The following is a 27762-nucleotide window of genomic DNA, read 5'->3' on the forward strand; positions in this document are numbered from 1 at the left end:
GGCCTGAGGCGACGCTCGAGGTCATAAAACTCGGGAATTGCAAGAGCAGAGATGGTCCCACCACAATGATCAGTCATTGTTCCCTACTGTCCCCCAGCATCCCCTTGTCCCACCTGGCACCCTCAGGTTAGAAGAAAGAAACCACAGTTTACAAATTCTTCTTTATTGCAGACAGTTCAGGCACAGGTACATGGAAGAAGCTGTATTGCAGATTTTACACAAGGTGGTTTGAGGCAGCAGGCACCTACCTCTTCCCCACCCCCACTTCCCCAAATACACATCAGTCTAGAGATCATTCCCACTGAAATCTCCTGAGCATGCTGTCCTCTCAAACAGCACACCATCCAGCCCTGTGCCCAATGTGACCCGGCAATCTATGGGATCTGAAGAGTTGGGGATACAGTCCACCCACACTGGGATGGGGGAAGGGTATCCTTTTACACGTCAGATTTAGCTGTGGTGTCCTTACCAATCCTAAAACCCGTAACAGGGCACTGACCCAAATCTTGGGTTTGGTTCTGGCCTATCGTTGCTACGTTACCACTAGGTTTATACCATCCAGAAGTCTGTGGGATGGGGGGCTAGATTTGTATTGGGCAAGGCGTTTGTCCCCAAAATGGAGAAGCAGAAACTGCCCTAATAGCTAAGACTCCCTGGGATTTGAAGACAGCATGAAGTCTGTATTCTGAGGAAGGGAATAGAGAGAGGCCTGGCAATGTTCTGCAGCAGTCTGAGGGGTGAGGACTCCTAAATTATGAGTCCCTCACAGACTGCCTCCTTCCACAGCTCTTGACCTATACTCCAACCCAACTGGGCCTGGCTCTGTGGGCAGTGGAGGCTGGCTCTTCGGATTACCTGCCTTTGGGTAATGATATCCAAAGCAGATGGGACAGGAGCTGAGCTGCCCTCTGCCTGGTTTGGTGTATGTGGGGCACCCTGGATATGATCCTGATCCTTCTGGGGATACAGCGGACCCCTCCCTTGATACTGCTGAGACCTCAGCCCACAGGGCCTAAATGCGATGGGCCATTTTGCCAAGGCCTCTCCAGCTTCAGCAGGATTCAGGATCATCTCTCCTGCTACTAGAGCCCTGAACCTCGCCAGAGTAGAGGTCACAGGAGGTATCAGAACTGACAGCACAGGCTTCAGTGCGAGAAGCTTCAAGTCGGACCTGAGCTCTTCCTGCCTGCTTTCCCAAGACCAGTCGCCCTGCGGAGTGGGAGAGAACTGCCCTACAGGGCTTCTGAGAGGCTAGCTGGGAGTGCTGCTTCAGCAGTTTCTCCCTGAAACAGGTATTCAGAGTTGGGGCAGAAGTGGGAGGGTGAGACATGAGACAGACAATGGGTCCAGGTGGCTTTCGATGCCCAGCCAACTAGTAAACTAATTAAAACAATTTAAACTGTTAAGAAAATTTTTGTGGTTTTATTGTATCATGAGGCATTGAAACATCTGAACAAATCAATGTCTGGGCGGTGAGGCAGCTGCTTTCTCCTTCACTTCTTTGGGTTACTAGAGCAACTTGTCAGTAGATTAAAAAAAAAAAAAAAAAAAAAAAGGACAACCTTTTGCATTACTTAAGTCTTTCCAAGGCATGCGCTGGTACAACACAAATTTCTCCCATCAGATGCAACTAGTCTAGTGTCCAAACATCATGCACAACACCTCGGTGGCAGCAGCGCACTGCGCCCACTCCCGCCGCGGCCCTGCTCATTTGTGCATGATATTTGGAGCATCTGGAGGAGTGGGAATAGTATTGGGAAGAGGAGGGAGGAGGAAACAGCGTGAGTGCCTAGTTGAGAGGAGGTCAGCCGAAGTTGTGCAGGGCGAGCCTGAACATGTCATTGGTGCAAACCCAAGCATCGTTGATGTTCTTTAATAGGAACATCTGGTGGAACCCCATGATGGGGTCTTCATCCGCCTGTGAGGAGAGAGAAGAGGATTCAGTAAGGGGATCAAGAAACAGGAAGATAATTCAGTGGTAGGAGAATAGGGCAAAAAAAATGTGGACTTTAGGATCAGGCCCTACTGTCCTGAACTCAAATCCCAGTATAGCCAAGGGGTACTTGTGAATGTGAATTGATATAATGTATGAAACAATGCCCTGGGCACATGGAGGTCAACAATCAGCCACGCCTACTGCTATGTGTGCTTAAACTGCACAATAATTCACCCTTAGCTATAGCAAAGACAGAGGATGTACCTGCCTCCAAGCACATACCTCCAGGCACAAGTGATCACAATTTTGAAATTAATCCCATAGTATTTACCAAGTACTCAGTGTATCAAAAAAAACCTGCAAACAATATTGAAAACATAGGTTCACCATCTGATGATGTTTCCTGTCATGTAATAAACAGTATTTGAGATGAAAAAAAAGGCAAGAAACCTGCAGCCAAACTGCAGAAAACTAGGATGAGGCCTAGTTGAAACAGGAGCCTAGCTAACCAGCACTGTCTCTAACATCACCTGCTTTCTGGGAATTATCGTCATCAAGGAGGCAAATCAGTTGTTTGGGAGCTCCAAATTGGACAGAATCACCAGGAAGAATGTGAAGCCAGGTGGGAAGGAGCAGTGTTTACTACCTTTGCCTGAGAAAGTGAGCAATGAACTCCCTACAGGGACCTCCTGAATTCTGTCCCTCTTCAGGCGCAGGCACTGAGCAAGACATCTTGGACAGGCAGGATAAACTGACACAGGAAAGTCCAAGCCAGAAAGCAGGTGCCTCTGCGTCCACTGCAGAGGCCAACAGGACCACCTTCACACCCACTCTGGACTCAGGAAGCCCTGTCCCAGCTAGGCTAGAGAGAGCGAGCATGTGACCATGTTATTGTGAGACACAAGCCCAGGCCAAGGGGCAGCCAATTTGTCCTGCTATTTTTGGGAAGAAGGGTGTTTTTGGAAACAGAATCTGGCTTGCTTTATTTATTTATTTATTTATTTAGAGCCAGAGTTTCGCTCTCGTTGCCCAGGCTAGAGTGCAATGGTGCAATCTCGGCTCACCACAACCTCCGCCTCCTGAGTTCAAGCAATTCTCCTGCCACAGACTCCCGAGTAGCTGGGATTACAGGCATGTGCCACCACACCTGGCTAATTTTGTATTTTTAGTAGAGACAGGGTTTCTCCATGTTGGTCAGGCTGGTCCCGAACTCCTGACCTCAGGTGATCTACCTGCCTCGGCCTCCCAAAGTGCTGGGATTACAGGCATGAACCACTGCGCCTGGCCCAGAATCTGGCTTTAATAGGCTGAAGCACAGCAGGTCCTTGGAGAGTTCCTGGCAGGTCTGCGGGACCACAGGAAGTCTCTGAGAATAACAGGTCTTGAGAAGGAGAAAGGAAAATGCAAAGAGAAATAGGAGTTCCAGGCTGGGCGGTGGCTCATGCCTATAATCCCAGCAGTTTGGGAGGCCAAGGCGGGTGGATCACCTGAGGTCAAGGAGTTGAAGACTAGCCTGGCCAACATGGTGAAACCCTGTCTCTACTGAAAATACAAAAAATTAGCTGGGCATGGTGGCAGGTGGCTGTAATCCCAGCTACTCAGGAAGCTGAGGCTGGAGAATCACTTGAACCCGGGAGGTAGAGGTGCAGTGAGCTGAGATTGTGCCACTGCACTCCAGCCTGAGCAACAAGAGCGAGACTCTGTCTTCAAAAAAAAAAAAAAAAGAAAAAGAAAAAAGAAAGAAAGAAAGAGAGAGAAGAAAGAAAAAGAAAGAAAGAAAGAGAAGAAAGAGGGAAGGAAGGAAGGAGGGAGGGAAGGAGGGAGGGAGGGAGGGAGGGAGGGAAGGAGGGAGGGAGGGAGGGAGGGAGGGAAGGAGGGAAGGAAGGAAGGAGGGAAGGAAGGAAGGGAGGGAGGGAAGGAGGGAGGGAGTTCCAGGAATCTGCTTTGCTCAGCAGGTGAGGAGCCAGCAGCCAGCCTGAGGAGTGGTAGCAAGAGCTGCAGTAGTGGACTGCCTCTCAGCACCCAGCTGGCCTGTCCACCTTGACCTTGGGGCAGGTGGGAGCCTAGTGGCTTGGCACCCCAGTCCCATCCTGCTCCAATACTTCTCCCTTTTCCAGATAAAGGCTCTAGACCAGTGTCTGCCAATAGGACTTTCTGCAGTCACAAAAATGTTCTATATGGCTAGTATAGCCGAAGAAGTATGTTTTAATCTTAATTAATGTAACTTAAAAATTGCCACCTATATGTGGATAATGGCTAGCATACTGAACTACGCAGCTCTAGACAGTCACTTTGTCTGGGTGTCCCTAGATAAGCCGGCCACATCCACAGGGAAAACAGGGACACAAGACTCTCCTCTGCCTGCCCAGCCCTCCCTACCACTGCGACAACACCATTACCTTAAGCTGGCCCACAACCATGCTGATGATGCAGCTATCTGGAGTGGGCTGATGGTCCTGCGCGGTGATGCTGTGCTGGATTTTCTGGAACGGAAGGCTCTGCAAGAGAGAGAGTGGGAGGTGGGAGAACCAAAGCCCGAAGAGGTGGGAAAGGAGCCACCTGCACCCTGGCTTTCATCCCTACTTACAGACAACTTCTCCACAATGGCAGCTTTCCCCTGGAACTGTTGTCCTTCCCACGTAAGGCATGACGCGTCAATCTGAAAAATGCAGAGGAAACCCCAGGGTTGGGACCTCAGAGTACAGGTATCTCTAAGGCCCTGGAAAGACTCTGAAAAGGGTCTTGCTTGGAGAAGTGTGCCCACACTTCAGTTTCCCTGTCTAAAGAGGGAGACTGAGTATAACCCCCAAACATTACACTGTCAACATCTTCAAGTATACCCCATTGTCCCATGGACCCAGGCTCTGAAAGACTATTTAATAAAATATACTTCCCATTTGTATTTAAGAAGTCATATGGCCACTGATATGCATAGGCCCGGGAGGGCTATATGTGGCCTGAGCTCAGCCATCCTGCTGTGTGGTGTCAGTCCCCAAAAGGTGTCGGAAATATGGCCAGGCACGGTGGCTCATGGCTGTAATCCCAGAACTTTGGGAGGCCAAGGCAGGCAGATCACAAGGTCAGGAGATCAAGACCAGCCTGACCAACATGGTGAAACCCCAGCTCTAGTAAAAAATACAAAAATTATCTGGGCGTGGTGGTGCACGCCTGTAATCCCAGCTACTCAGGAGGCTGAGGCAGGAGAATCGCTTGAACCTGGGAAGGGGAGGTTGTAGTGAGCCGAAATCGCGCCACTGCCCTCCAGCCTCGGTGACAGAGTGAGACTCCATCTCAAAAAAAAAAAAAAAAGTCATCAGAAATAACTTGGAAAAATTCCACATTCATCACCTTCCACGGCCCAGGCTCAGTTCTACTGTGGACCTTCTAGCTAGCCTTCTGGATACCCCTGGGGTCAGGGAGAGATAGAGGCTGACAAGGCCTCCCAAGGCCTAGTCTGGGACCCTCCCTACCACCAAGAAGCAATATCTCACATGTAACCCACTTAGCTTAGTTCCACCTCAAATTTTCCCTTCCACAGCTTTCAAGGGCAGAACTCAAAAGGACCTCTGCTACTTACTAGCTGTGACATTAGTAAGTTATTTCTCTGAGTCTTAGTTTCCTAACCTTCAAAGGGGTAATGTGCTGAATATTATGAAATAATAAATATAAATTGTTCTTTTAGGACCTTCCTAACTCTCTGGCTCAGGCCTGCTCTAAGAGATAATGAGGCCAGGCTGGGCACAGTGGCTCACGCTTGTAATCCCAGCACTTCGGAAGGCCGAGGCAGGTGGATCACGAGGTCAGGAGATCGAGACCATCCTGGCTAACATGGTGAAACCCCATCTCTACTAAAAATACAAAAAATTAGCCGGGCATGGTGGCGGGCGCCTGTAGTCCCAGCTACTTGGGAGGTTGAGGCAGGAGAATGGCATGAACCCAGGGGGCAGAGCTTGCAGTGGGCCAAGATGGCGCCACTGCACTCCAGCCTGGGCGACAGAGATAATGAGGCCAGTGGTTCACACCTGTAATCCCAGCACTTTGGGAGGCCAAAGTGGGCAGATCACTTGCGGTCAGGCATTCCAGACCAGCCTGGCCAACATGGTGAAACCCCATCTCCTAAAAATATAAAAATTAGCTGGGCATGGTGGTGCGCACCTGTAACCCCAGCTACTTGGGAGGCTGAGGCATGAGAATTGCTTGAAGCTGGGAGGTGGAGGATGCAGCGAGCCAAAATTGCACAAATGCAGTCCAGCCTGGGTGACAGAGTGAGACTCCACCCCCCCCGCCCCCCCACACACAAAAAAAGAGAGAGATAATGAGGCAGAATTGCCAGGATCTCAGGTCAGATCACTTCAAGTTTTCAAAAACTCTATGCTGGGCATGGTAACTCACACCTGTAAATCCTAGCACTTTGGGAGGCCAAGGCAGGCGGATCACCTGAGGTCAGGAGTTGGAGACCAGCCTAGCCAACATGGTGAAATGTCACCTCTACTAAAAATACAAAAATTAGGCGTAGCTGGACGCGGTGGCTCATGCCTGTAATCCCAGCACTTTGGGAAGCTGAGGCAAGCGAATCACCTGAGGTCAGGAGTTCAAGACCAGCCTGGCTAACATGGTGAAACCCCATCTCTTACTAAAAAATACAAAAATTAGCCAGGCGTGGTGACATGTGCCTGTAGTCCCAAATACTTGGGAGGCTGAGACAGAAGAATAGCTTGAACCCAGGAGGCAGACGTTGCAGTTAGCCGAGATTGCGCCACTGCACTCCAGCCTGGGCGACAGAGTGAGACTACATCTCAAAAAAAAAAAAAAAAAAAAAAAATAGGCTTGGTGGTGCATGCCTGTAGTCTCAGCTACTCCTGAGGTTGAGGCACAAGAATCGCTTGAATCCAGGAGGCAGAGGCTGCAGTGAGCCGAGATCACCCCACTGCACTCCAGCCTTGGTGACAGAGTGAGACTCTGTCTCAAAAATCAACAACAACAACAAAAAAAACTCTACTATGATAATGACAATCAAATAATATCTGTGCTGAAATTGGTCTTCCACTAATAAGATTTCCTTATTTTTTCCAAAATTTCTGAATGGACCCTGACTTTCTGGAGACAGACACGGAAGACTATGGACACTCAGCCCAGTCAGGCTCTGAGACTGTGCCTGGATTACTCCTATCACTCCCATCAGGATCACCTGCCTGATCAATCACACTTTTGTGACTGAATCTCAGGCAGAGTCAAGTACAATTAGTTCTTGGTGTATATGAACACCACTATAAGAGCAGCAAACACCGGGAGTGGTGGCTCACGCCTGTAATCCTAGCATTTTGGGAGGTCAAGGTGGGTGGATCATGAGGTCAGGAGTTCGAGACCAGCCTGGCCTGGTGAAACCCCGTCTCTACTAAAAATACAAAAAATTAACTGGCCATGGTGGCAGGCACCTGTAATCCCAGCTACTCAGGAGACTGAGGCAGGAGAATCACTTGAACCCAGGAGGCAGAGGTTGCAGTGAGCTGAGATCGAGCCATTACACTGCAGCCCAGTGAAAGAGCAAGACTCCATCTCAAAAAAGGAGCAGTCAACAATGCCTGCATAGAAGGGTTTGTCAAATGACATATCAGCCTCCCTTAGGCTAACCCCATTTGTTTCCCATGAGCATTCAGGAGCTTTGGATCCAAAAGGAAGCTGGACCCCAGGCCTCCAGGAGAGCTTAGCTTTGCACTGAGGATGCTCATGGCTGCTGCCTCCAGAGGGCACCATGAGCCCTAACCTCTGCCTATTGCTGCCCAACCCAAAACCATGTGCCATGACAAGTGCTGGCCACATGGAATGGCAAGTCCAGAATACCCTGCCCAGAATAGCAGGATTCCCACTCTTGTGGGAAGTTGACAAAAGGAAAAGTATAGACCAGGTAGTTAGTTGGGCCAGGCCTCAGACCCGTCCCATGGAGAAAAGCTCAGATACAGAGGTGTAGCCAGTCCAGATAGGGCTGCCAAAACTTGTGAACTGGACATACTCGCCCAACATCCAGATTGATTCCCTTAGGTCCTATTCTGGCCTAGAGCTGGAAACTTACGTAAATTGCGCCTAGTTGGGTTCTATCATTATCAAATAACTGGTAGTAATGTTGAATGAAGCTGGATCCAATCTGCTCCCAAATTGGCTTGTCTCCCATTCTGGAGCGTCACCCGGCCTCACGGAGACCTGCAAGACCAATGAGACCAGGAGGGAAGCATTGGTACCACAAAAGTAGGTGACCAGCCACTGACCCCCACCCCTCACTGGCCTTCCTGGAGTCCTTTGCTGAGATCTGTTCTCTCAGAGTACACGGAGAGGCCCTGGGGAACTGGCAGGAGACCCCTCCCAAGTCAGACCAGTGCTGGGAGCCCAGAGGTGGACCAGACCCAGCTTTTCCTTTGAGTTCTTGGTTGATGAGACACATAGATGACAGGGTCGTGGAGCACACAGGAGGGATGCTGAGGGTGGATCTACAACAAAGTAAGGTCAGAGCAGGCCCTTGAAAGCCCAGTAAGGGGAGGGTCCTTATGGGAGGAGTTAAGCACTCTTCCAATATCTTTCCATGTAATCCTCTCAACAAACTGCAAGGTCAGAGTTATTGCTGTTCTTCCCACTTTACAGCCCAGAACAACTGATATCTGTGTGTGTGTACTATTTTGTATTACAGCGCTCAGGCCCCCAACACTGTCCCAGGGCTATGCTGACAGATGGAAGAAGACCCAGTGAGGATGGGGGCAGATTCTCAAGGCCCCTCTTCTTCTTCTTCTTTTTTTTTTTTTTTTGAGATGGAGTTTCACTCTTGTTGCCCAGGCTGGAGTGCAATGGCACGATCTTGGCTCACTGCAACCTCCGCTCCCCGGGTTCAAGGGATTCTCCTGCCTCAGCCTCGGGAGTAGCTGGGATTACAGGCGCCCTCCAACACACCCAGCTAATTTGTATTTTTAGTAGAAATTGGATTTCACCATGTTGGCCAGGCTGGTCTCGAACTCTAGACCTCAGATGATCCACCCACCTTGGCCTCCCAAAGTGCTGGGATTACAGGCATGAGCCACTGCACCCAGTCAAGGCCCCTCTTCTGACAAAAACAGCAAGTGACCCCTTAGTCTCATGGGGGCAGTTTACTTCCCCGAGGCCAGGTGATACCTGACCTGGCCCTTTCTAGGATATTTCTTCATTGACTGGAGTAACTCCTACCCACTTCAGAACTGGGGACATGAGTTTAAGTATCAGAGGGAAAGCTGAGGGTTGTGGAAAGCAGGGCTGAAGGCTGTGAGGGGAAACGTGTCATCACTTCATATATCCCCTCATCCCAGCATTGCCTTCACCCTAAGGAGCTGTCTCTCTTGGGTCTCTGAGAGAGCGGGGAGGCCCCTTCCCAACTAGAAACCATGGCTGCAAGGATACTGGATGGAAAACCCAAGCCCCAGATGGGAGAGTCGCTTGGGCTTTGCTAGGCTTCTTCCAAGTAGGGAAGCCCACATCTCGCTGCAGATCCCGACTGCAGACCCACGTGTTGTTCTGTGGTTGGCCCCGACTGTAGAGGAGTCCACCCCCTCTGTCCTGATAATAGGACTCTGAACCAAAGCAGTGAGGACGTGGGTTCTATCCCAGCAGACAAGCATTCGCAGTGGTGGGATCTGATGCAAGTCACTGCCCTTCTTAGGGCCTCAGCCTCCTCCACTGTAAGATGGGGATGGCAACCTGACAGTGCCAGTGGTTGTGAAGCTTCTCTAAGGGAACATGATAAAGCCCTCAGCTCAACATGGTAAGTGCTAGCTCACTCCAGTCCTTGTGACCTCACCCAAAGCCAGAGGAGCCAGTGGGGAGGAATTATGTAGGGGAAGAGTGACAACACAGCCAATCCTCCACTCTGTGACCAACACTCAAGCCAATGAGGGACCAGGAAGCTAAGCCAGCTTTATTTTAGGTCCCCTAGGAGGTAGTGGCACTAAAAATAGAAGCTCAGTGCTGGGATGACTAAGAAATGTCCAGGAAAATCTAAAGCAAGCAGGGGAGAAAGCTTGGATCCAGTCATGCCTGCCACACAGGAACACAAGGTGTATCCTAGTTCATTCTGCCAAGAAACAAATCAACAAGTGGGGAAAGCACAGGACCATCATCTAGTCTTCACTGTGGTCTTGGTCACATTTCCAAGGGGTCAGACTCTGGCTGTACCCACACACAAACTTAGAGGACCTAAGGCAAAGCACAGCTCCCGCCCCTGGCATTTCTGCCCCTTCCACCCTAGCATTTGCTATGCTTAGTCACTCAACATGCCCTGACCTTGTTGCAGCTTCCAAGGTGCCATACCCAGTGCCTAAGAGCTCTGAGGGTAGGGGAAAAGCTGGAGGAATGGATAAGGGCCATGTCTCCTTCTACCCTTGGCTCACAGCAAAGTTGGGCAGTCCTCAGAAAGGATATGCCAACCAGAAGAAACAGCACCAGCAAATGTCTTGGGGCATGAAAAGGGTGTCTCGCTCTGTCCCCCAGGTCAGGGTACAGTGGTGCCATCTCAGCTCCCTGTAGCTTCAACCTCCAGGACTCAAGCAATCCTCCCACTTCAGCCTCCCAGGGAGATGAGACTCCAGGCAAGCACCACCACGCCTGGCTCCTTTTTGTGTTTTCTACAGAGACCGGGCTTCGCCATATTGCTCAAACTGGTCTCAAACTCCTGAGCTCAAGTGATCCGCCCAGCTTGGCCTCACAAAGTGCTGGGACTATAGGCGTGCGCCACCACACCCAGCCTGTGATAACTTTCTGATACAAAAACTCCTTGACTGAAGTAGTGGTAGAAGGAAATGGGGTGGAGGAATAAAGGAAGAAAAGGATCCTTTGGCCTGGTAGGGCAGGGCAGAGTGGGGAAGAGTAAGCTCTCTGAGGAAGAGGACAGATCAGGGGCTCCCAGAAAATGAGAAGGAACCTTCAAAACTATGTGGATTGAGGCCTGCTTCACCGTCTTGTGTTTATTTCCACGTAGTGATCACAACAGCCACATTGTCAGAATCCACCGTCATCCAGTGATGTCGCTGGGTCTTGCCCTAAGCTCATCTGGTACATCAGTGCTGACACTGGGTCCTCTGGTCAAGGCCCGTCTCTTTCTCTGCTAACTCTGCATCCCTGAGCTCTAAACCACAAAGCTGACCATGCTCCTCCCCTACAACACCCTTGCTTTTGGCTTAAAGGCCAAACCCCCTAAGTTCCACCCTCATCCCCATCTCTCTAGCCATTCCCTCCTACATCAATCCAGCTACATACACAGACACAACAGAACCTACTGAAAGCCTATTCACTGTGTTTTGTACACAGGCAAGTCCCCTCCTGCGATCCCCACCCTTCTCACATCCTCCAGGCCAGGCTGGAGGATGTTTCCCAAAATAGCCAGCAAGCTCTGATCTTGTTTCTAACACATTTACTGTACAAGTAATAGGCTGGAAAGAAACAAAAAAAGCCTGGGCTCAGAGGCAGCCTCACATTAGACTGGGAACTGACTATCATGACAGCTTCTCCTACAGCTCTTGTGAGAGGGCCGCTGACCACACCATCTCCTGCTTCACCCCAACAGTCTGCAGGCTGAGGCCCGGCTCCTTGAGGAGCAGAAAAGACTCTGATGACCTCTGAACACCAGCCTTCGCTGACCATTAGGTCTCTGTGAGCACAAAGACCCTCTAAGAATGTCTCGGCAACTGTGGCCCTCTCTCAACACATTTGCTCAGAGGCAGAGATATCCCAGCCTTGTGAATAATTTTCAACTGTTTAGCCATAGATCCCAGGTTAAAACCTCTGACCCAGGAGATCCCGTTAGACAACAGAAAAACCCCATTTTTATCCTCCAATTTTAAGTGTTTCCAAGAACAAAACTCAAAATAACAGTGTCTGGTTGTGAACACTTCATCTTCACCAATGCATATTAGGCATAGAAATGTGCAAAGAGCTTATGTGCACTTGTTTGTAACCACACCCTGTGAGTCAACCCCCACGTTACAGATGACCAAAAGGAGATTCAGCGAGGTTAGCCAACTCCAACTCACTCTAGGTCAGCAGCTGATAGGTGGTGGAATTGGACTGACTAGATTTGGAGGCCTCTCCAGAGTCAGGACTCCTAGTGACAACTTGGGCCTGGAGACAAAAACAAACAGACCACATCAGTGAGAGCACTCCTCTGAGCCTGGCTCTCTCAGAAAGGGGCAAGGCAGTCCTGAACCAGGGCTTCCACCTCCAAACAAAGGCCTCAGGCAGAAGAGTTCCACATCAAACCCAAAGTCCAAACACATGAGTTTTCATGGAGGATGATGTCAGTTTTCTCAAACCTTCAAAGTCACAACCCTGTTCTACCATCTCAGCAAAGCAGAGCAGACAAAGATGCTAGCCCGAGGCAGGAGAGTGATTGGGAAGACCATGTCACTCCTTCCAGATCTGCATGACCTGCAGTGAGGGCCGTGAAATCGGTACCAGTCGTGGCTATCCCCCACACATGCTATCATGGAGGCCAAAAACACAGCCCTGAAGCACAGCCCAGAAAGGACTCTTCCAACAGGGAGACTGATAGCCAACCTGGCTTAAAACCCTCAGGCCCAAGGCAGAGCATGGTAGCTCACATCTGTAATCTCAGCACTTTGGGAGGCCCAAGCAGGAGGATCACTTGAGTCTAGGAGTTCTAGAAGCACCTCAGCAACAAAGCCTCATATCTACAAAAAATTCTAAAAATTAGCCAGGCATGGTGGTTCACTCCTGTAGTGTCAGCTACTCAGGAGGCTGAGGTGGGAGGATCACCTGAGTCCAGGAGGTAAAAGCTACAGTGAGCTGTGAACTTACCACTGCAATCCACCCTGAGTGACAGGGCAAGACTCTGCCTCAGAAGAAACAAACAGGCTGGGCATGGTGGCTCATACCTGTAATTCCAGCACTTTGGAAGGCCGAGGTGGGCGGGTCACGAGGTCAGGAGATTGAGACCATCCTGGCTAACACGGTAAAACAACTGAAAATTCAAAAAATTAGCTGGGCGTGGTGGCGGGCGCCTGTAGTCCCAGCTACTCGGGAGGCTGAGGCAGGAGAATGGTGTGAACCCAGGAGGCGGAGCTTGCAGTGAGTGGAGATTGTGCCACTGCGCTCCAGCCTGGGCAACAGAGTGAGACTCCATCTCAAAATAAGATAAAATAAAATACGATAAAGTAAAATTAAATTAAATTAAATTAAAATAAAACTAAATTAGCTGGCCGCGGTGGGTACACCTGTAATCCCAGCTACCCAGGAGGCTGAGGCTGCAGTGAGCTGAGAACACCCCACTGCACTCCAGCCTGGGTGACAGAGCGAGGCTCCAACTCAAAGAAAAAAAAAAAAGGCCTAAGCAGTGGCTCACGCCCGTAATCCCAACACTTTGGTAGGCCAAGGCTGGTGGATTACCTGAGGTCAGGAGTTCCAGACCAGCCTGGGAAACATAGAGAAACCCCATCTCTACTAAAAATACAAAAAATTAGCTGGGCATGGTGGCACATGCCTGTAATCCCAGCTACTTGGGAGGCTGAGGCAGGAGCACTGCTTGAACCCGGGAGGCAGAGGATGTGGTGAACCAAGATTGTGCCATTGCACTTCAGCCTGGGAAACAAGAACAAAATTCCATCTCAAAAAAAAAAAAAAGAAAAAACAAAATCAGCTGGGTGTGGTGGCATGCGCCTGTAATCCCAGCTACTTGGGAGGCTTAGGCAGGAGAACTGCTTGAATCCGAGAGGTGGAGGTGGCAGTGTGCCAAGAACGCTCCACTGCACTCCAGCCTGGGCAACAGAGTGAGACTTTGTCTCAAAAAAACAAACAAATCGCCGGGCGTGGTGGCTCACGCCTGTACTCCCAGCACTTTGGGAGGCTGAGGCGGGTGGATCACGAGGTCAGGAGATGGAGACCATCCTGGCGAACACGCTGAAACCCCGTCTCTACTAAAAATACAAAAAAATTAGCCGGGCATGGTGGCGGGCACCTTTAGTCCCAGCTACTCGGGAGGCTGAGGCAGGAGAATGGCGTGAACCTGGAGGCGGAGCTTGCAGTAAGCTGAGATCACGCCACTGCACTCCAGCCTGGGGGACAAAGCGAGACTCCGTCTCAAACAAACAAACAAACAAAAACAAAAACAAACCCTTGGAGCCAGAGTGCAAAAAGTATCTTGAGGGTACGGTGGCTCACATCCGTAATCATAAATGTAATCCCTCGGACACTTTGGGAGTCCAAGGCAGCAGCACTGGAACAGTCTCAACCACTTATCCTGTCTTCAAGTATCAACTACTTGTCCTGTCCTAGGTGACCTGGCCCTCCTGGCTGTCCAACCTCATCTCTTGCCACTCCCTCCCCTCCTCTCCAGTCGCACCAGGCACTTTCCTCCATCTGGAACATGCTGAGTCTGTTCTCACTACAGGGCGTTGTAACTGTTGCTCCTTCTATCTGGACCACTCTACTTCCTAGACCTTCCTGTGTCACATATGTGCCAGCTCAAATGTCACCTCCTCATTCACACCTTCCCTGACCACTCAGTCTAAAGTAGCTATCTAGTGGCTCGGTCTAAAGTAGCTGTCTAGTGGCCAGGTACAGTGGCTCATGCCTGTAATCCCAGCACTTTGGGAGGCTGAGCAGGCAGATCACTTTAGGTCAGGAGTTCGAGACCAGCCTGGCCAACATGGCGAAACCCTGTCTCTACTAAAAATACAAAAATTAGCCAGAAATGGTGACATGTGCCTATAGTCCCAGCTACTCGGGAGGCTGAGGTGGTAGAATGACTTGAACCCGGGAGGCAGAGGTTGTAGTGAGCCGAGATCATGCCACCCCACATGCCAGCCTGAGCGACAGAGTCAGTCTTTATTATTTATTTATAAATAAATAAATAATTTTAATAAATATATAAATAAATTATAAATAAATAATTTATAAATAAATAAATAATAAAGTAGCTGTCTAGTTACCCATTTTGCCTCCTGTATTGTTTTCTTAGCACTTATCACTGCATGACATTGTCACATTTTGGTATTTGTTTACGGTCTATCTCCTTGACAAAGCACCCCTAGTCATCCCTGTTCCCATGGTACCTGGCCCAGCCCTCAATAACTATTTGTCGACTAAGTGCATGAGTGTGTCAGAGTCTGGGCTGAGAGGCCAGTCCTTCTTCTCTGGAGGAGGAGTGAGTTCTGTGCAAACTTCACTCAAGTGGCCTACTGACCCACTTCCCCTCCACCCACACCTTCTGTCCAAGCTGTGAGGAAACAATTATTTCTTGTCCACCCAGCTATCTGTCTGTAGCATGTGGCAAGTGGGGCTTAGCCCCAATACTCTCTCATTCCCAAGGTCCAAGTGACGTGACAGACAGCTGTGGTTGAACAGCAGGCACAGCCACACCCTCAAAAACCTAGCCTCTAGCCTGCTCCACGTCTCCCTTGTTATGTGACCCTTTGACTCTGTCCTATCATTAGTAATTGTAGGATGTTAGGAGGAAATGATGGGGTATGGAGCAGGACCCAGCTGTTAGGAGTTAGTACGGGTTCCTAGGTGAATACTAGGTCAACAGCTAGGAAGAAGGTAGGTATCTCACCCACACCATGGAGTAGGCCTAGAACCAGGAATGGAAACTGTGTGGCCCGCCACTCCCCTGCCTGAAGGATGGAGTGAAATCAACCCAGATGGCTGACCAGGACAGAATCCTTTCCTGGGGCTGTCACCTGAGGTCTAGGTGCCCACAGCACCCTAAGGGCTCCTTCCTCCTCTTTTACCTGCAGGGAGGGTTCTATAGCCACTGGGCTTCCCTGACTGGCCCAGCTGAATCCCAAGACCTGCATTCTGGTCTCTGCTCTGCACTTACTCCATATGCAACCTCCCTTTCCCCAGTGACTCAGAAGACCTCTGGGGCCCCATTCCTTCTACCCAGCTCCCATCCCTGAACTGAGCCTCAGGCTATGAACTTGATGGTCAGGTAAATATGGACTTGGCTCCCCTAATGGGGCTTGAGACCCCTAAGGGACCACTCCTGTGACCTGGCCAATACTGTTGTGACACGCTGAGATTGAGAAGAGCAGGGAATAAAGGGATGACCATGGCGTCCACAGGGTGGTGGAGGGAACACCTCCTGTGAGTCAAACACTTCTGTGTTCTCTCACTTGAGTCTCACAACAAGCCCTGTGAAGCTGGTATGATTATCTTCACTTTATAGACAAGGAAACAAAGACTCCAAGAGGTTAAGAAAGAATTTAAGACCACAAAAAGCCACCGGTATAGCTAGCATTAGAATGTTCACAAAACTGGCCGAGATGGGGCCGGCACAGTGGCTCACACTTGTAAACCCAGCACTTTGGGAGGCCAAAGCAAGTGGATCACCTAAGGTCAGGAGTTCAAGACCAGCCTGGCCAACATGATGAAACTCTGTCCCTACTAAAAATACAAAGAATTGGCCATGCGTGGTGGCAGGCGCCTGTAATCCCAGCTACTCCAGATGCTGAGGCAGGAGAATTGTTTGAACCGGGGAAGTAGAGTTTGCAGTGAGCCAGGATCGTGCCACTGCACTCCAGCCTGGGCAATGAGAGCGAAACTCCAACTCAAAAAGAAAAAAAAAAAAAAAAAAAAAAAACTGGGCTGGGTGTGGTGGCCCACACCTGTAATCCCAGCACTTTGGGAAACTGAGGCAGATGGATCACGAGGTCAGGAGTTCAAGACCAGCCTGGCCAAGATGGCAAAACCCTGTCTCTATTAAAAAATACAAAAATTAAGGCCGGCTGCGGCTCAAGCCCGTAATCCCAGCACTTTGGGAGGCCGAGACGCATGGATCACGCAGGTCAGGAGATCGAGACCATCCTGGCTAACCCGGGTGAAACCCGCTCTACTAAAAATACAAAAACTAGCCGGGCGAGGGTGGCGGCCAGAAGTCCCAGTTACTCGGGAGGCTGAGGCAGGAGAATGGCCTGAACTCCGGAGGTGGGAGCTTATGTGAGCTGAGATCAGGCCACTGCACTCCAGCCTGGGCGACAGATGCAGACTGGCCTCAAAAAAAAAAACAAAAAAAAAAAAAACAAAAATTTCACCTTTGGGAGGCCGGAAGGGCAGGTCATGAGGTCAGGAGATCGAGACCATCCTGGCTAACATGGTGAAACCCCGTCTCTACTGAAAATACAAAAATTAGCCGGGCTGTGGCAGGCACTCAGTCCCAGCTACTCGGGAGGCTGAGGCAGGAGAATGCATGTGAACCCGAGGCAGAGTTTGCAGTGAGCCGAGATTGCGCCACTGCATCTAGCCTACGCAGAGACTCCATCTCAAAAAAAACAAATCCACACAAAATTTGCTGGGCGTGGTGGTGGGTGCCTGTAATCCCAGCTACTCAGGAGGCTGAGGCAAATAATTGCTTGAACCTTAGAGTGGAGGTTGCAGTGAGCCTAAATCACACCACGGAACTTCAGCCTGGGCCACAGAGCTAAACCTTCCAAAAACTGGCCAAGATGCAAATCAGCTGAGAGCCAATGTGGAGTAGCAGAAAGCACCCCCAAGTGACAAAAATCAGGTATAATAAGAACATGTCCATACACTTCTCCACCTGCTTCCCAGGGACGCCCACATTGGCCATCGTAACAGTGGGTGAGTGCCAGCCCCTGAGCAAGACAGTGCGCTCATCGTTCAAGGTCACCAAGGCCGTTGCTCAAGAAGCAGTTCCAGAAGTTCTAAGGCTGACGTCTGCCCACTCCCTAGAATGAAATAAAGTTATTCTCATTTTCCCACCTCCTAAAAAAAAAAAAATCGGTGGCGAAGGAATGGCCCAGGCCTTTGTTCCTCTCCCTACTTAAATCAGCAAGCTCCATGAGCCTTTAGAATGGAAGAACCTGAGCACCTACTCAGCAGGTCAAAGCACCTTTTATACCTTAGAGACATCAGAATTCTGTATCTCCTAGTCCTGAAAACCACCTGCAAGTGGAACCAGTATCTCCACACAGAGTTCCTTCCTGGGGCAGCAAGCTTCCAGTTTCTGCCCTGGGGAGACCCACTGGCTCTGAGGGAATCATCTCGAGGTTTTAAGAAACATTTTCAAAATTACCCCAGCTTTCTACTGAGGACACTGGGCAAACAGCCCTCAGTTCCCAGGTGGCACCCCAGAAACCCCTCTCATGAGGAAAGTTCCCATCCCCCATGCTGCTCTGTCTCCAGCCTGGGGCTTAGGAGCTGGCACACAGCAGGTACAGCAACAAGTAAGTAACGCCAAGGCAGTGAAAGAAGTTCTTGGCCATTGGTCACCCTGCAGGGAGCCCGGTCCCTAGGCAGGCCACTCCTGCCTCGTGGTCCCTCCCTTGGCCACTCAAGACACGCCCTTCCCAGCCAAACCGGTATTCAAGCAAAGCACTGCCCAGGAAGGCACACTCCAGCTGACAGGGTGAGAAAAAGAGCGAATATTATTACATGGCCTAAATCACTCCAAGGATAATCCAAACACTGCTGGCTCCCCAGGGAGGGACTTAAGAATTCCTGCCATACATGATCAAAGAAGAGAATCACAGAATCTCAAAGCCAGAAAAGGTAGCTAACTCAAACTGAACTGCAAACACACAAACATCATTCTCAAATGCCTCTACCAAAACATTTAACATTAAAAAAAACCCAGCACCCAGCAATGCTGTCTGGCCTGCTTAAGACAGAGACCTCTCCTTTTGTCACCCACTGTGGGAGTGCAGTGGCACAACCTTGGCTCACCGCGAACCTCAGTCTCCCCAGGTTCAAGCTTATTCTCTCACTTCCCCGAGTAGCTGGGATTACAGGTACCTGCCACCATGCCTGGCTAAGTTTTGGAATCTTAGTAGAGATGGGGTTTCCATATTGGCCAGGTTGGTCTCAAACTCCTGACCTCAGATGAGATCCACCCACCTTGGCCTCCCAAAGTGCTGGGATTACAGGTGTGAGCCCCTGCCCGCCAAGAAATCATGCCTAACTTTCTACAATGTCCATTCTAGAAAGCTTTTGGATTCACTCCTTACTCCCAAAAGGACTATTCCTCTGTCCCCGAGGCCTCAAGGAAATGGTCTGAATTGCATTCTAAAACAGCCACTATTGGAGTATTTCTAAAGTCCCTGCTGGCCTCGCTTCCCTCTGTAAGCCCCTTCTCAGGCAACGGCCATCTGTTGAAGGAACATCCAAGGAGCCTCCCACCAGGCCTGCTGAACCTCCCACCCTGTGGAGAGAATTCCTGTCTGGCTTCTGGAAGATGCCCTCATGGGTACTACCACAGGAAAATTAAAAGTACTCATAAGAGGGTCTCAGAAAGGAGCAGAAGCCACAAACCCATGCTCCAGGAAGGGAAATTAGAAGGTCTCGACAGGCCAGGCACGCTGTGGCTCATGCCTGTAATCCCAGCATTGTGGGAGGCCGGTGGGCAGACTGAAGAGCTGAAGAGATCGAGATCATCATAGCCAACCATGGTGAAACCCCATCTCTACTAAAAATACAAAATTAACTGGGCATGGTGACAGCCATGGTGAAACCCCATCTCTACTAAAAAATACAAAATTAACTGGGCATGGTGGCTGATGCCTGTAGTCCCAGCTACTGAGAGGCTGAGGCAGGAGAACCGCTTGAACCCGGAGGCAGAGGTTGCAGTGAGCCGAGATCGCGCCACTGCACTCTACCTGGGTGACAGAGTGAGACTCCATCTCAAAAGAAGGTCACGACAACAGACAAGGCGTGGTGGCTGTTCCCTATAATCCCAGTACTTGGGAGGTTGAGAGAAAGGAGGATCACCTGAGTCAAGAATTTGAGACCAGCCTGGGCAACACAGTGAGATCCCGCCTCCCTCACAAAAGTTGTATAACTTGGCCGGGCATGATGGCTCACATCTATAATCCCAGGACTTTGGGAGGATTACTTGAGCCCAGAGTTCAAGACCAGCCTAAGTAAGATAGTGAGACTTCTGTCTCCACAAAAACTAAAAAAATAAAATATAAAGCTTAGCAGGTGTGGCTAGGCTTAATGGCTCACGCCGTAATCCCAGAACTTTGGGAGGCTGAGCAGGGCGACCACAAGGTCAGGAGTTCGAGACCAGCCTGGCCAATATGGTGAAACCCTGTCTATACTAAAAATACAAAATTAGCCAAGCATGGTGGCGGAGCCTGTAGTCCCAACTACTGTAGAAGCTGAGACAGGAGAATCACTTGAACCTGGAAGGCAGAGGTTGCTGTGAGCTGAGATTGTGCCACTGCACTGCCTGCGCAAGAGTGAGACTCCGCTCAAAAATAATAATAATTAGCTGGGTGTGATGGTGAGCACCTGTAATCCCATCTACTCAGGAGGCTGAGGTGGGAGGATCGTTTGAGCCCAGGAGGTCAAGGCTGCAGTGAGCTGAGATGGCACTACTGCACTTCAGCAGGACACCACAGCTCACTGCAGACTTGAACTTCCCCCGGGCTGAAGTGATCCTTTTGCCTCACCTCCCAAGCAGCTGGGACTATAGGCACCCAGCACCATATCTGGCTAGTTTTATTTATTTAATTTATTTGAAAGACAGCAGCTAAGTGTGGCTCACGCTGTAATCCCAGCACTTTGGGAGGCTGAGGTGGGCTGATCAATATGTCAGAAGATTGAGACCATCCTGGCTAACACGGTGAAACCCCTCGCCTCTACTAAAAAAATACAAAAAATTAGTCGGATGGTGGCGGCACTTGGAGTCCCAGCTACTTGAGAGGGGCTGAGGCAGGAGAATGGCATGAACCCAGGAGGCGGAGTTTGTAGTGAGCTGAGATCACCACTGCACTCCAGCCTGGCTACACAGAGGAGACTCCATCTCAAAAATAATAAAAATAAATAAATTAAATAAATAATAAAGACAGGGTCTCACTGTTGGTGAAAGAGTGAGACCTATCTCATTAAAATAAATAAAAGGCCATGATGTACACTAAGAAAAAATTTTAAAAAGAGAGAAAAGGGCCAGGCACGGTGGCTCGCCTGCAATCCCAGCACTTTGGGGAGGCCAAGGCGGGTGGATTACCTGAGGTCAGAGTTCAGACCAGCCTCATCAACATGGAGAAACCCCTGCTTCTACTAAAAATATAGAATCAGCCAGGCATGGTGGCACATGCCTGTAATCCCAGCTACTAGGGGAGGCTGAGGGAGAAGAATCGCTTGGAATCCAGGGAGGCGGGAGGTTGCAGTGAGCCAAGATCACGCATTGCACTCCAGCCTGGGCAACAAGAGCAAAACTCCGCCTCAAATAAATAAATAAATAAATAGAAAGAAAGGAAAAAAATGGCCAGGCACGGTGGCTCACGCTTCTAAAAACCCAGCACTTGGGGAAGCCAAGGTGGGCAGACTGGAGGTCAGGAGTTTGAGACCAGCGTGGCCAACATGGCAATACCCCCATCTCTACTAGAAATATAAAATTAGCCAGGTGTGATGGCAGGCGGTATAATCCCAGCCACCGGGAGGCTGACACAGGAGAAACGCTGAACCTGGGGGCGGGGTTGCAGTGAGCCGAGATTGTGCCACTACACTCCAGCCTGGCAAGAGTGACACTTCACTCCAGCCTGGTGAAAAAAAGAAAAGAAAGATACCAGTGTTTCATTATGTAGAACTTAGCTTTTTTTTTTTTAGAGACAGGGTCTGTAGAGTGTCCCCAGTCTACAGTGCAGGCATGATCATAGCTCACGGAACCTGACCTCCTGCAGCCTCTTGAGCAGCTGAAACTACAGGTATACAACACCATAACCACACTAGCTATTTTTTTATTTTTCTTTTGTAGAAATGGGTATTGCAATGTTGACAAGGCTGGTTTCCTTTGAACTCCTGGCCTCAAGCTGATACTCCAGCTTCGAGCTGGTGCTGAATCCAGAATTTTTTGATATAAGGTGGCTTCTAGTTATGAATTTTTTTTTCCCAGACGAGTTTCGCTTGTTGTTGCCCAGGCTGAGTACAATGGCACCATCTCAGCCTTCACTGCAAACTCTACCTCCCAGGTTCAAGCGCATTCTCCCAAGCCTCAGTCTCCAGAGTAGCTGGGATTATAGGCATCTACCACCACTTCCAGCTAATTTTTGTATTTTTTAGTAGACAGGGTTTCTCCATGTTGGTCAGGCTGGATTTCTCGAACTCCTGACCTCAAGTGGTCCACCTCCTCAGCCTCCCAAAGTGTTGGGATTACAGGCGTTTTGAGCCACTTTCAAGGCCCCGCCTAGTTCAAATTTGAAAAATTCTGTGTCTCCAGGGTGGGGAACATCAAACACCGGGCCTGCTGTGGGGTGGGGGAGTGGGGGAGGGATAGCACAGATGGCACCCTAATGTAAATGAGGAGCACGGGTATACACCAACATGGCACAAGTATACATATGTAACAAATTCACGCCAGAACATGTACTCCTAGTACTTAAAGTATTAAAAAAATTTGTGTTCCTTTATTTTTTTGAGAGACAGAGTCTCACTCTGTTGCCAGGCTGGGAGTGCAGTGGCACGGGTCTGGCTCACCGTGCCCCTCCCTCCCGGTTCAAGCAATTCTCCTGCCTCAGCCTCCCAAGCAGCTGGATTACAGGCAACCGCCACCATGCTCGCTAATTTGTATTTTAATAGAAACAGGAGTTTACCATATTGGCCAGCTAGTCTCAACTCCTGACCTCCTGATCCCACTTTGGGGCCTCCCAAAGTGCTGGAATTACAGGTGTGAGTCACCTGACCTTGACTAGTTCAGGTTCTCTTGGCAATTCTTCCCTCCCAAACTACCAACTCCAAAGGCAGCAGAATAAAACAAGACATGGCTTGGAGAGAAGAGATGGCTCAGCCAGGCGCGGTGGCTCACACTCTGTAATCCTAGCACTTTAGTGCAGCCACGAGGGCTGGCGGGTCACTTGAGGTCAGGAGTCCCAAGACCAGCCTTACTAATATGGTAAAAACCCCATCTCTACTAAGAATACAAAAAATTAGCCGGGTGTGGTGGTAGGTACCTGTAACCCCAGCTACTTGGGAGGCTGAGGCAGAGAATCGCTGAACCCAGGAGGCGGAGATTGCATGAGCCAAGAAGCCACCTACCCAGCCTGGGCAACAGAGCAAGACTCTGGCTCAAAAAAAACTGATAATACAGATAGGCCTTTCTACACATGAAAGGACACAATTTGAGCTTGAATTGAACCTGAAGCATCTTAATATCCTTCATCCTTGTGCAGCCAAATCCCAACCACCCCCGATGCTGGTAGGTCCCACTTCCAAAGTCAGCCTTACATGAACAGAGGATGCAGATAGATCCCCGAGAACCCTTACAGGGTACTTCTCTTATATCTGAGACTCCAGATGGCCTGCCAAGTTCCAGAAACGTGCTAACAAATTATCAGGATCAGGATGCCTAGCGATGGCTAGCTGACCTCAGACAAAGAAGCTACAGGAACTTCTAGAGGTTGGAATGAGAGGGAGGCACCTGGATTCCTCCCTACTCTTGAGTAACCTCGAGAAGGAAAAGTATCTTTTTTTCACCCTGGAAGAAAACCCTTAGACCACTAACAGCCCATGTCTGTAATCCCAGCACTTTGGGAGGCTTGAGGAGTATCACTTGAACTCAGGAGTTTGGAGAGACCAGCCTCCAAGCAATTACATGGAGATCACATCACTACAAAAAAAATAAAAATAAAAAATAGCACTAGGCTGGGATCAGTGGCTCACGCATCCCCAGCACTTTGGGAGGCCGCTATAGATTCACCCGGAGGTCAGGAGTTCAAGACTAGCCTGACCAATATGGTGAAACCTCATCTCTATTAAAATTACAAAAATAGCCAGGCATGGTGACGTGCCCCTGTAGTCCCAGCTACTCGAGGCGGAGAGTCGCTGGAACCCCGGGAGGCGTGAGGTTGCAGTGAGCTGAGACTGCGGCCATTGCACTCCAGCCTGGGGCTAAAGACCAAGACTCCGCCTAATAAACAGCCTAAAATAAATAAATAAAATAAAAATAAAAAATTTTGCCAGAGTACTACTACATGCCTGTAGTCCCAGCCATTTGGGAGACTGAAGGGAGATCACGACTGGAGGTCGCGGCGCTACAGTCGGGCCACGACTGGGAACACTGCACCAACCTGGAGGGTGAAGCTAACATCTTATCTCAAAAAACAAAACATGGCCAGGCGCAGGCTCAACTGCAATCTCAACACTTTAGGAGGCCAAGGCAGGTGGATCATCAATTGAGGCCAGGAGTTCGGACTAACCTGGACAAATATGGTGAAAACCCCATCTCTAATAAAAATACAGAAATTAGCCAGGTGTGGTGTTATGCACCTGTAGTTCCAGCTACTCGGGAGGTTGAGGCAGGAGAACAATTGTTTGGAACCCAGGAGGCAGAGGTTGCAGTGGGGCCGAGATCGCACTACAGCACTCCAGTCTGGGACGGAGAGAGACTCTGGTCTCCAAAGAAACAAACAAAAACAAAACAAAAACCCTCTCCTGGTCAAGCCACCCAGGGCTCTAAATACTAAACTAAGCTAGAGCCATAGCCAGCTCACCTGAAATCTGTGTCCTAGAAAGTACCAATCCAGACACCCACGGAGAGGCTTGAAATAACTGCTTCTAGTTCTAGATTTCACCTCATTGTCCTGTGGGTAGTCCCTTTGATGAATCCTGATTTTGCTGTCCTCATGGGCCAGAATATGACTAGGAAAGTTAAATCCAAAGAGAATCCCAGCACTTTGGGAAAGGCTGACACTGGGCAGATCATATGTCAGGGAGATCGAGACCATCCTGGCTAACACGGTGAAACCCCCGCCTCTACTAAAATACAAAAACTAGCCGGGCGGTAGGTATGGCGCCTGTGGTCCCAGCTACCCGGGAGGCTGAGGCAGGCAGCCATGTAAAACCCGAGGCGGAGCTTGCAGTGAGCTGAGATCCGCCACTGCACTTCCAGCCTGGGCGACAGAGCCAGACTCAGCCCCAAAAAAGGCCGGGCGCGTGGCTCAAGCCTGTAATCCCAGCACTTTGGGAGGCCGAGACGGCGATCACGAGGTCAGGAGATCGCACCATCCTGGCTAACATGGTGAAACCCCGCTCTCTATTAAGAAATACAAAAACTAGCCGGGCGAGGTGGCTGGCGCCTGCAGTCCCAGCTACTCGGGAGGCTGAGGCCGAGAATGGCGTGAACCCGGGAGGCGGAGCTTGCAGTGAGCTGAGATCCCGCCACTGCACTCCAGCCCGGCGACAGAGCCGCAGACTCCGCCTCAAAAAAAAAAAAAAAAAAAAAAAAAAAAAAAAATCCAAAGAGAAGGCAGGGTTTGATCTGAGCAGCATCCTTGCTCGTTCTTCCTGACCAGGGAAAAATAACTAGGCAGAGCAATTCATATGCAAGAAAACTTCTAAGTCAAGAGTACTTGGAGGCTGGGCGCGGTGCCCTAAGCCTGTAATCCCGGCACTTTGGGAGGCCGAGACGGGTGGATCACGAGGTCAGGAGATCGAGACCATCCTGGCTAACATGGTGAAACCCCGTCTCTACTAAAAAATACAAAAAACTAGCCGGGCGAGGTGGCGGGCGCCTGTAGTCCCAGCTACTCGGGAGGCTGAGGTAGGAGAATGGCATGAACCCGGGAGGCGGAGCTTGCAGTGAGCCGAGATCTGGCCACTGCACTCCAGCCTGGGTGACAGAGCAAGGCTCCATCTCAAAAAAAAAAAAAAAAAAAAGAGTACTTGGAAGAAGTGACCAGAAAAACATTACATGGGAAAATACTCAAGCGGGAAGAAAAAAAAATGTAGGGGCAGTTGCTTTCTTCACCTTGGGTCTCAATCAGCCCTCCTAAGAGACCTGATATTCTGCTTGCTGCTGAGGCCAGGGCTGCAGAGACTGAGCTGCTGCTTTTTTTTTTTTTTTTTTTTTTGAGACTGAGTCTTGCTCTGTTGCCCAGACTGGAGTGCAGTGGCATGCTCTCTGCTCACTGCAACTTCTGCCTCCCGGATTCAAGCGATTTTCCTGCCTCAACCTCCCGAGTAGCTAGCTGGGTTTACAGGTGCGCGCCACCATACCCAGCTTTTTTTTTTTTTTAGACAGAGTCTTGCCCTGTCACCCAGGCTGGAGTGCAGTGGCGTGATCTCAGCTCACTGCGATCTCCACCTCCCGGGTTCAAGCAATTCTCCTGCCTCAGTCTCCTGAGTAGCTATCATTACAGACATGCACCACCACGTCCAGCTAATTTTTGTATTTTTAGTAGAGATGCGCTTTCGCCATGTTGGCCATGCTGGTCTGGAACTCTTGACCTCAGGTGATCCGCTGGCCTTGGCCTCCCAAAGTTCTGGGATTGCAGGCGTGAGCCACCGCGCCAGGCCTGAGCTGCTTCTTTAGTCTCTGGAAAGACTGCAGCTCAGAGAAATCAAGGCTTTACATGCCATCTCTCCCCTAGTCCCAAGGTCTTCTCTGGACTGGTTCCTAAATTTACCATCTCTCAATCAGAAGCGCCTTGACAAAGGCTATCAGGATAGTATTCTCCGGTCAAAGATAACCCTTCTCCCAGAACTCAGTAGGGTCTCTGATGGCAGCAGTAAGGGCAATTTCATAAAGCAATCACGTTCCTGCCTGTTTATAGGCGGCTCCAGTTGTTGGGAAGTGAGCAAGCAAGTGAGGAAAGCCAGACTTTCTGCAGCTTCCAGCCCTAGTTCTGCGGCCCAGGCTTCGGAAGGGCCCTACAAAGTCTGAAATCTACATGCTCCACATAGAGGCCCCTTCCAGCCCAGGTTTTGGTTTAGCACTAGGCTCAAGAACCTCAGGCCTGAATTCTACTTTCCCGTGCATTAAGTCCCACCTTAACATCCCATTCTTATGAAGTCATTCTGCGGGGCAATTCTATAGTTGCCGCTGGGGCCTGATCACTGATAGAGAAGGGCGTGGGCTGGGCCTACCCGCCAGGAGCCGCCTCACCCCATCAGGCCCAGCCAGGGGTAAAGTCTCCCGTGGAATCCCCTCCCGCCCCATATTCCCTGACCCTGCCCTCCCTGCGAGAACTCTAGTACGGGCTCCACAGAGCGAGCGGTAAGAAACGTACACTCCCGAGGGGCAGACAAGCAGGGGGCGTTCACCTACACCCCGGCCGGGCTATGGTCGGGAACAGGGTGAGGGGCCCAAGCCCCGGCTGCGGCAGGCGGGCGCCCTTACCCATGCTGACTCTGGAGCGGGCCGGGTGGCGCTGCCCATCCCCGGATCCTTCGTAGGTGGGTAGCAGGACGTGGGACTGGGGTCTGCCCGCTAGCCAGCCTGCAGAGCTTGCGGGGCTAGCGCAGGCCGGGCCAGGCTAGACGGGGCGGGGCCCTAAGGCCCCATCCGGATGGTCCCGACTAGAGAAAAAGGCCCGGCCATGGCGCAGGCCAGTGCATCAGCCACCAGCACGGTACGGCCCAGATAGGCGCCTGGCTGGCTCTCTCTGCGTTCCCCCCGGCCGCCGCCTCACAGGACCGGCGGGAGGCGGAGCCGCGCTCGACACATGGCCCGGGCCCCGCGCGGCTTCGGGCCGCCGGGGGGAGGGGGGAGGGGAGGGGCCGCCCGGGGACTCTCAGCGGAGCCTCCCGGCAGCCCGGAGAGCGGCTCCTGCGGCCCAGCCCCCGCCCCGGCGTGCTGGCCCCGACACTCACCCGAGGGGCTGGCACGATGGCGGCAGCGGCGGCGGCAACCCAGCGCGGTCTGCGACCGACTGTCCCTTCCCCCCTGCCTTCCTTCGCCCGCCCCGCTGCACTCTGGGAGACGCAGTCCCACCGCCCCCCCTTTCCGGCATGAGCACGCTAAGAGAAAACTACAATTCCCGGTGTGCTATGCGCGGAGGCCCAGACACGGCCCGCAGCGCGGGAGGTGAGGCTAAGCCAGGGAGGGAGGCTGCCGGGGCAAGCCC

At 50.8% G+C, this 27762-nt stretch overlaps 1 protein-coding gene across 3 annotated transcripts; it reads right to left on the reverse strand.

The window, feature by feature from the left end:
• Window positions 1–147: 147 nt before the first annotated feature.
• Window positions 148–27762, reverse strand: LOC101022919 (nuclear transport factor 2). 3 transcript variants are annotated; one of them, XM_017953700.3, is made up of 6 exons: window positions 27509–27584; window positions 11977–12064; window positions 8007–8134; window positions 4524–4595; window positions 4336–4434; window positions 148–1918 (listed from the first exon to the last, which is right to left on the reverse strand). In XM_017953700.3, exons 3-6 carry the CDS (start codon window positions 8103–8105, stop codon window positions 1805–1807), a joined length of 384 nt encoding a protein of 127 aa, XP_017809189.1. In that variant the 5' UTR covers window positions 8106–8134; window positions 11977–12064; window positions 27509–27584; the 3' UTR covers window positions 148–1804. The 3 variants fall into 3 exon arrangements, with proteins under 3 accessions (XP_017809189.1, XP_003917112.1, XP_003917113.1); XM_003917063.3 differs by lacking the exon at window positions 11977–12064 and having other exon boundaries at window positions 27509–27762; XM_003917064.4 differs by lacking the exons at window positions 11977–12064; window positions 27509–27584 and adding an exon at window positions 27036–27481.

This window comes from Papio anubis, chromosome 18 (assembly GCF_008728515.1).
Source record: "Papio anubis isolate 15944 chromosome 18, Panubis1.0, whole genome shotgun sequence".
NCBI classification, from domain to species: domain Eukaryota; kingdom Metazoa; phylum Chordata; class Mammalia; order Primates; family Cercopithecidae; genus Papio; species Papio anubis.

What these genes read in the sequence shown, in the direction of transcription:
- LOC101022919 (XM_003917063.3), bottom strand. Translation starts at nt 8,105, where the DNA reads ATGGGAGACAAGCCAATTTGGGAGCAGATTGGATCCAGCTTCATTCAA. An exon ending in CCCAACTAGGCGCAATTTAC is followed by an intron (nt 4,596 to 8,006) that starts GTAAGTTTCCAG and finishes TGCATTTTTCAG; the next exon opens with ATTGACGCGTCATGCCTTAC. An exon ending in CCATTGTGGAGAAGTTGTCT is followed by an intron (nt 4,435 to 4,523) that starts GTAAGTAGGGAT and finishes TCTCTCTTGCAG; the next exon opens with AGCCTTCCGTTCCAGAAAAT.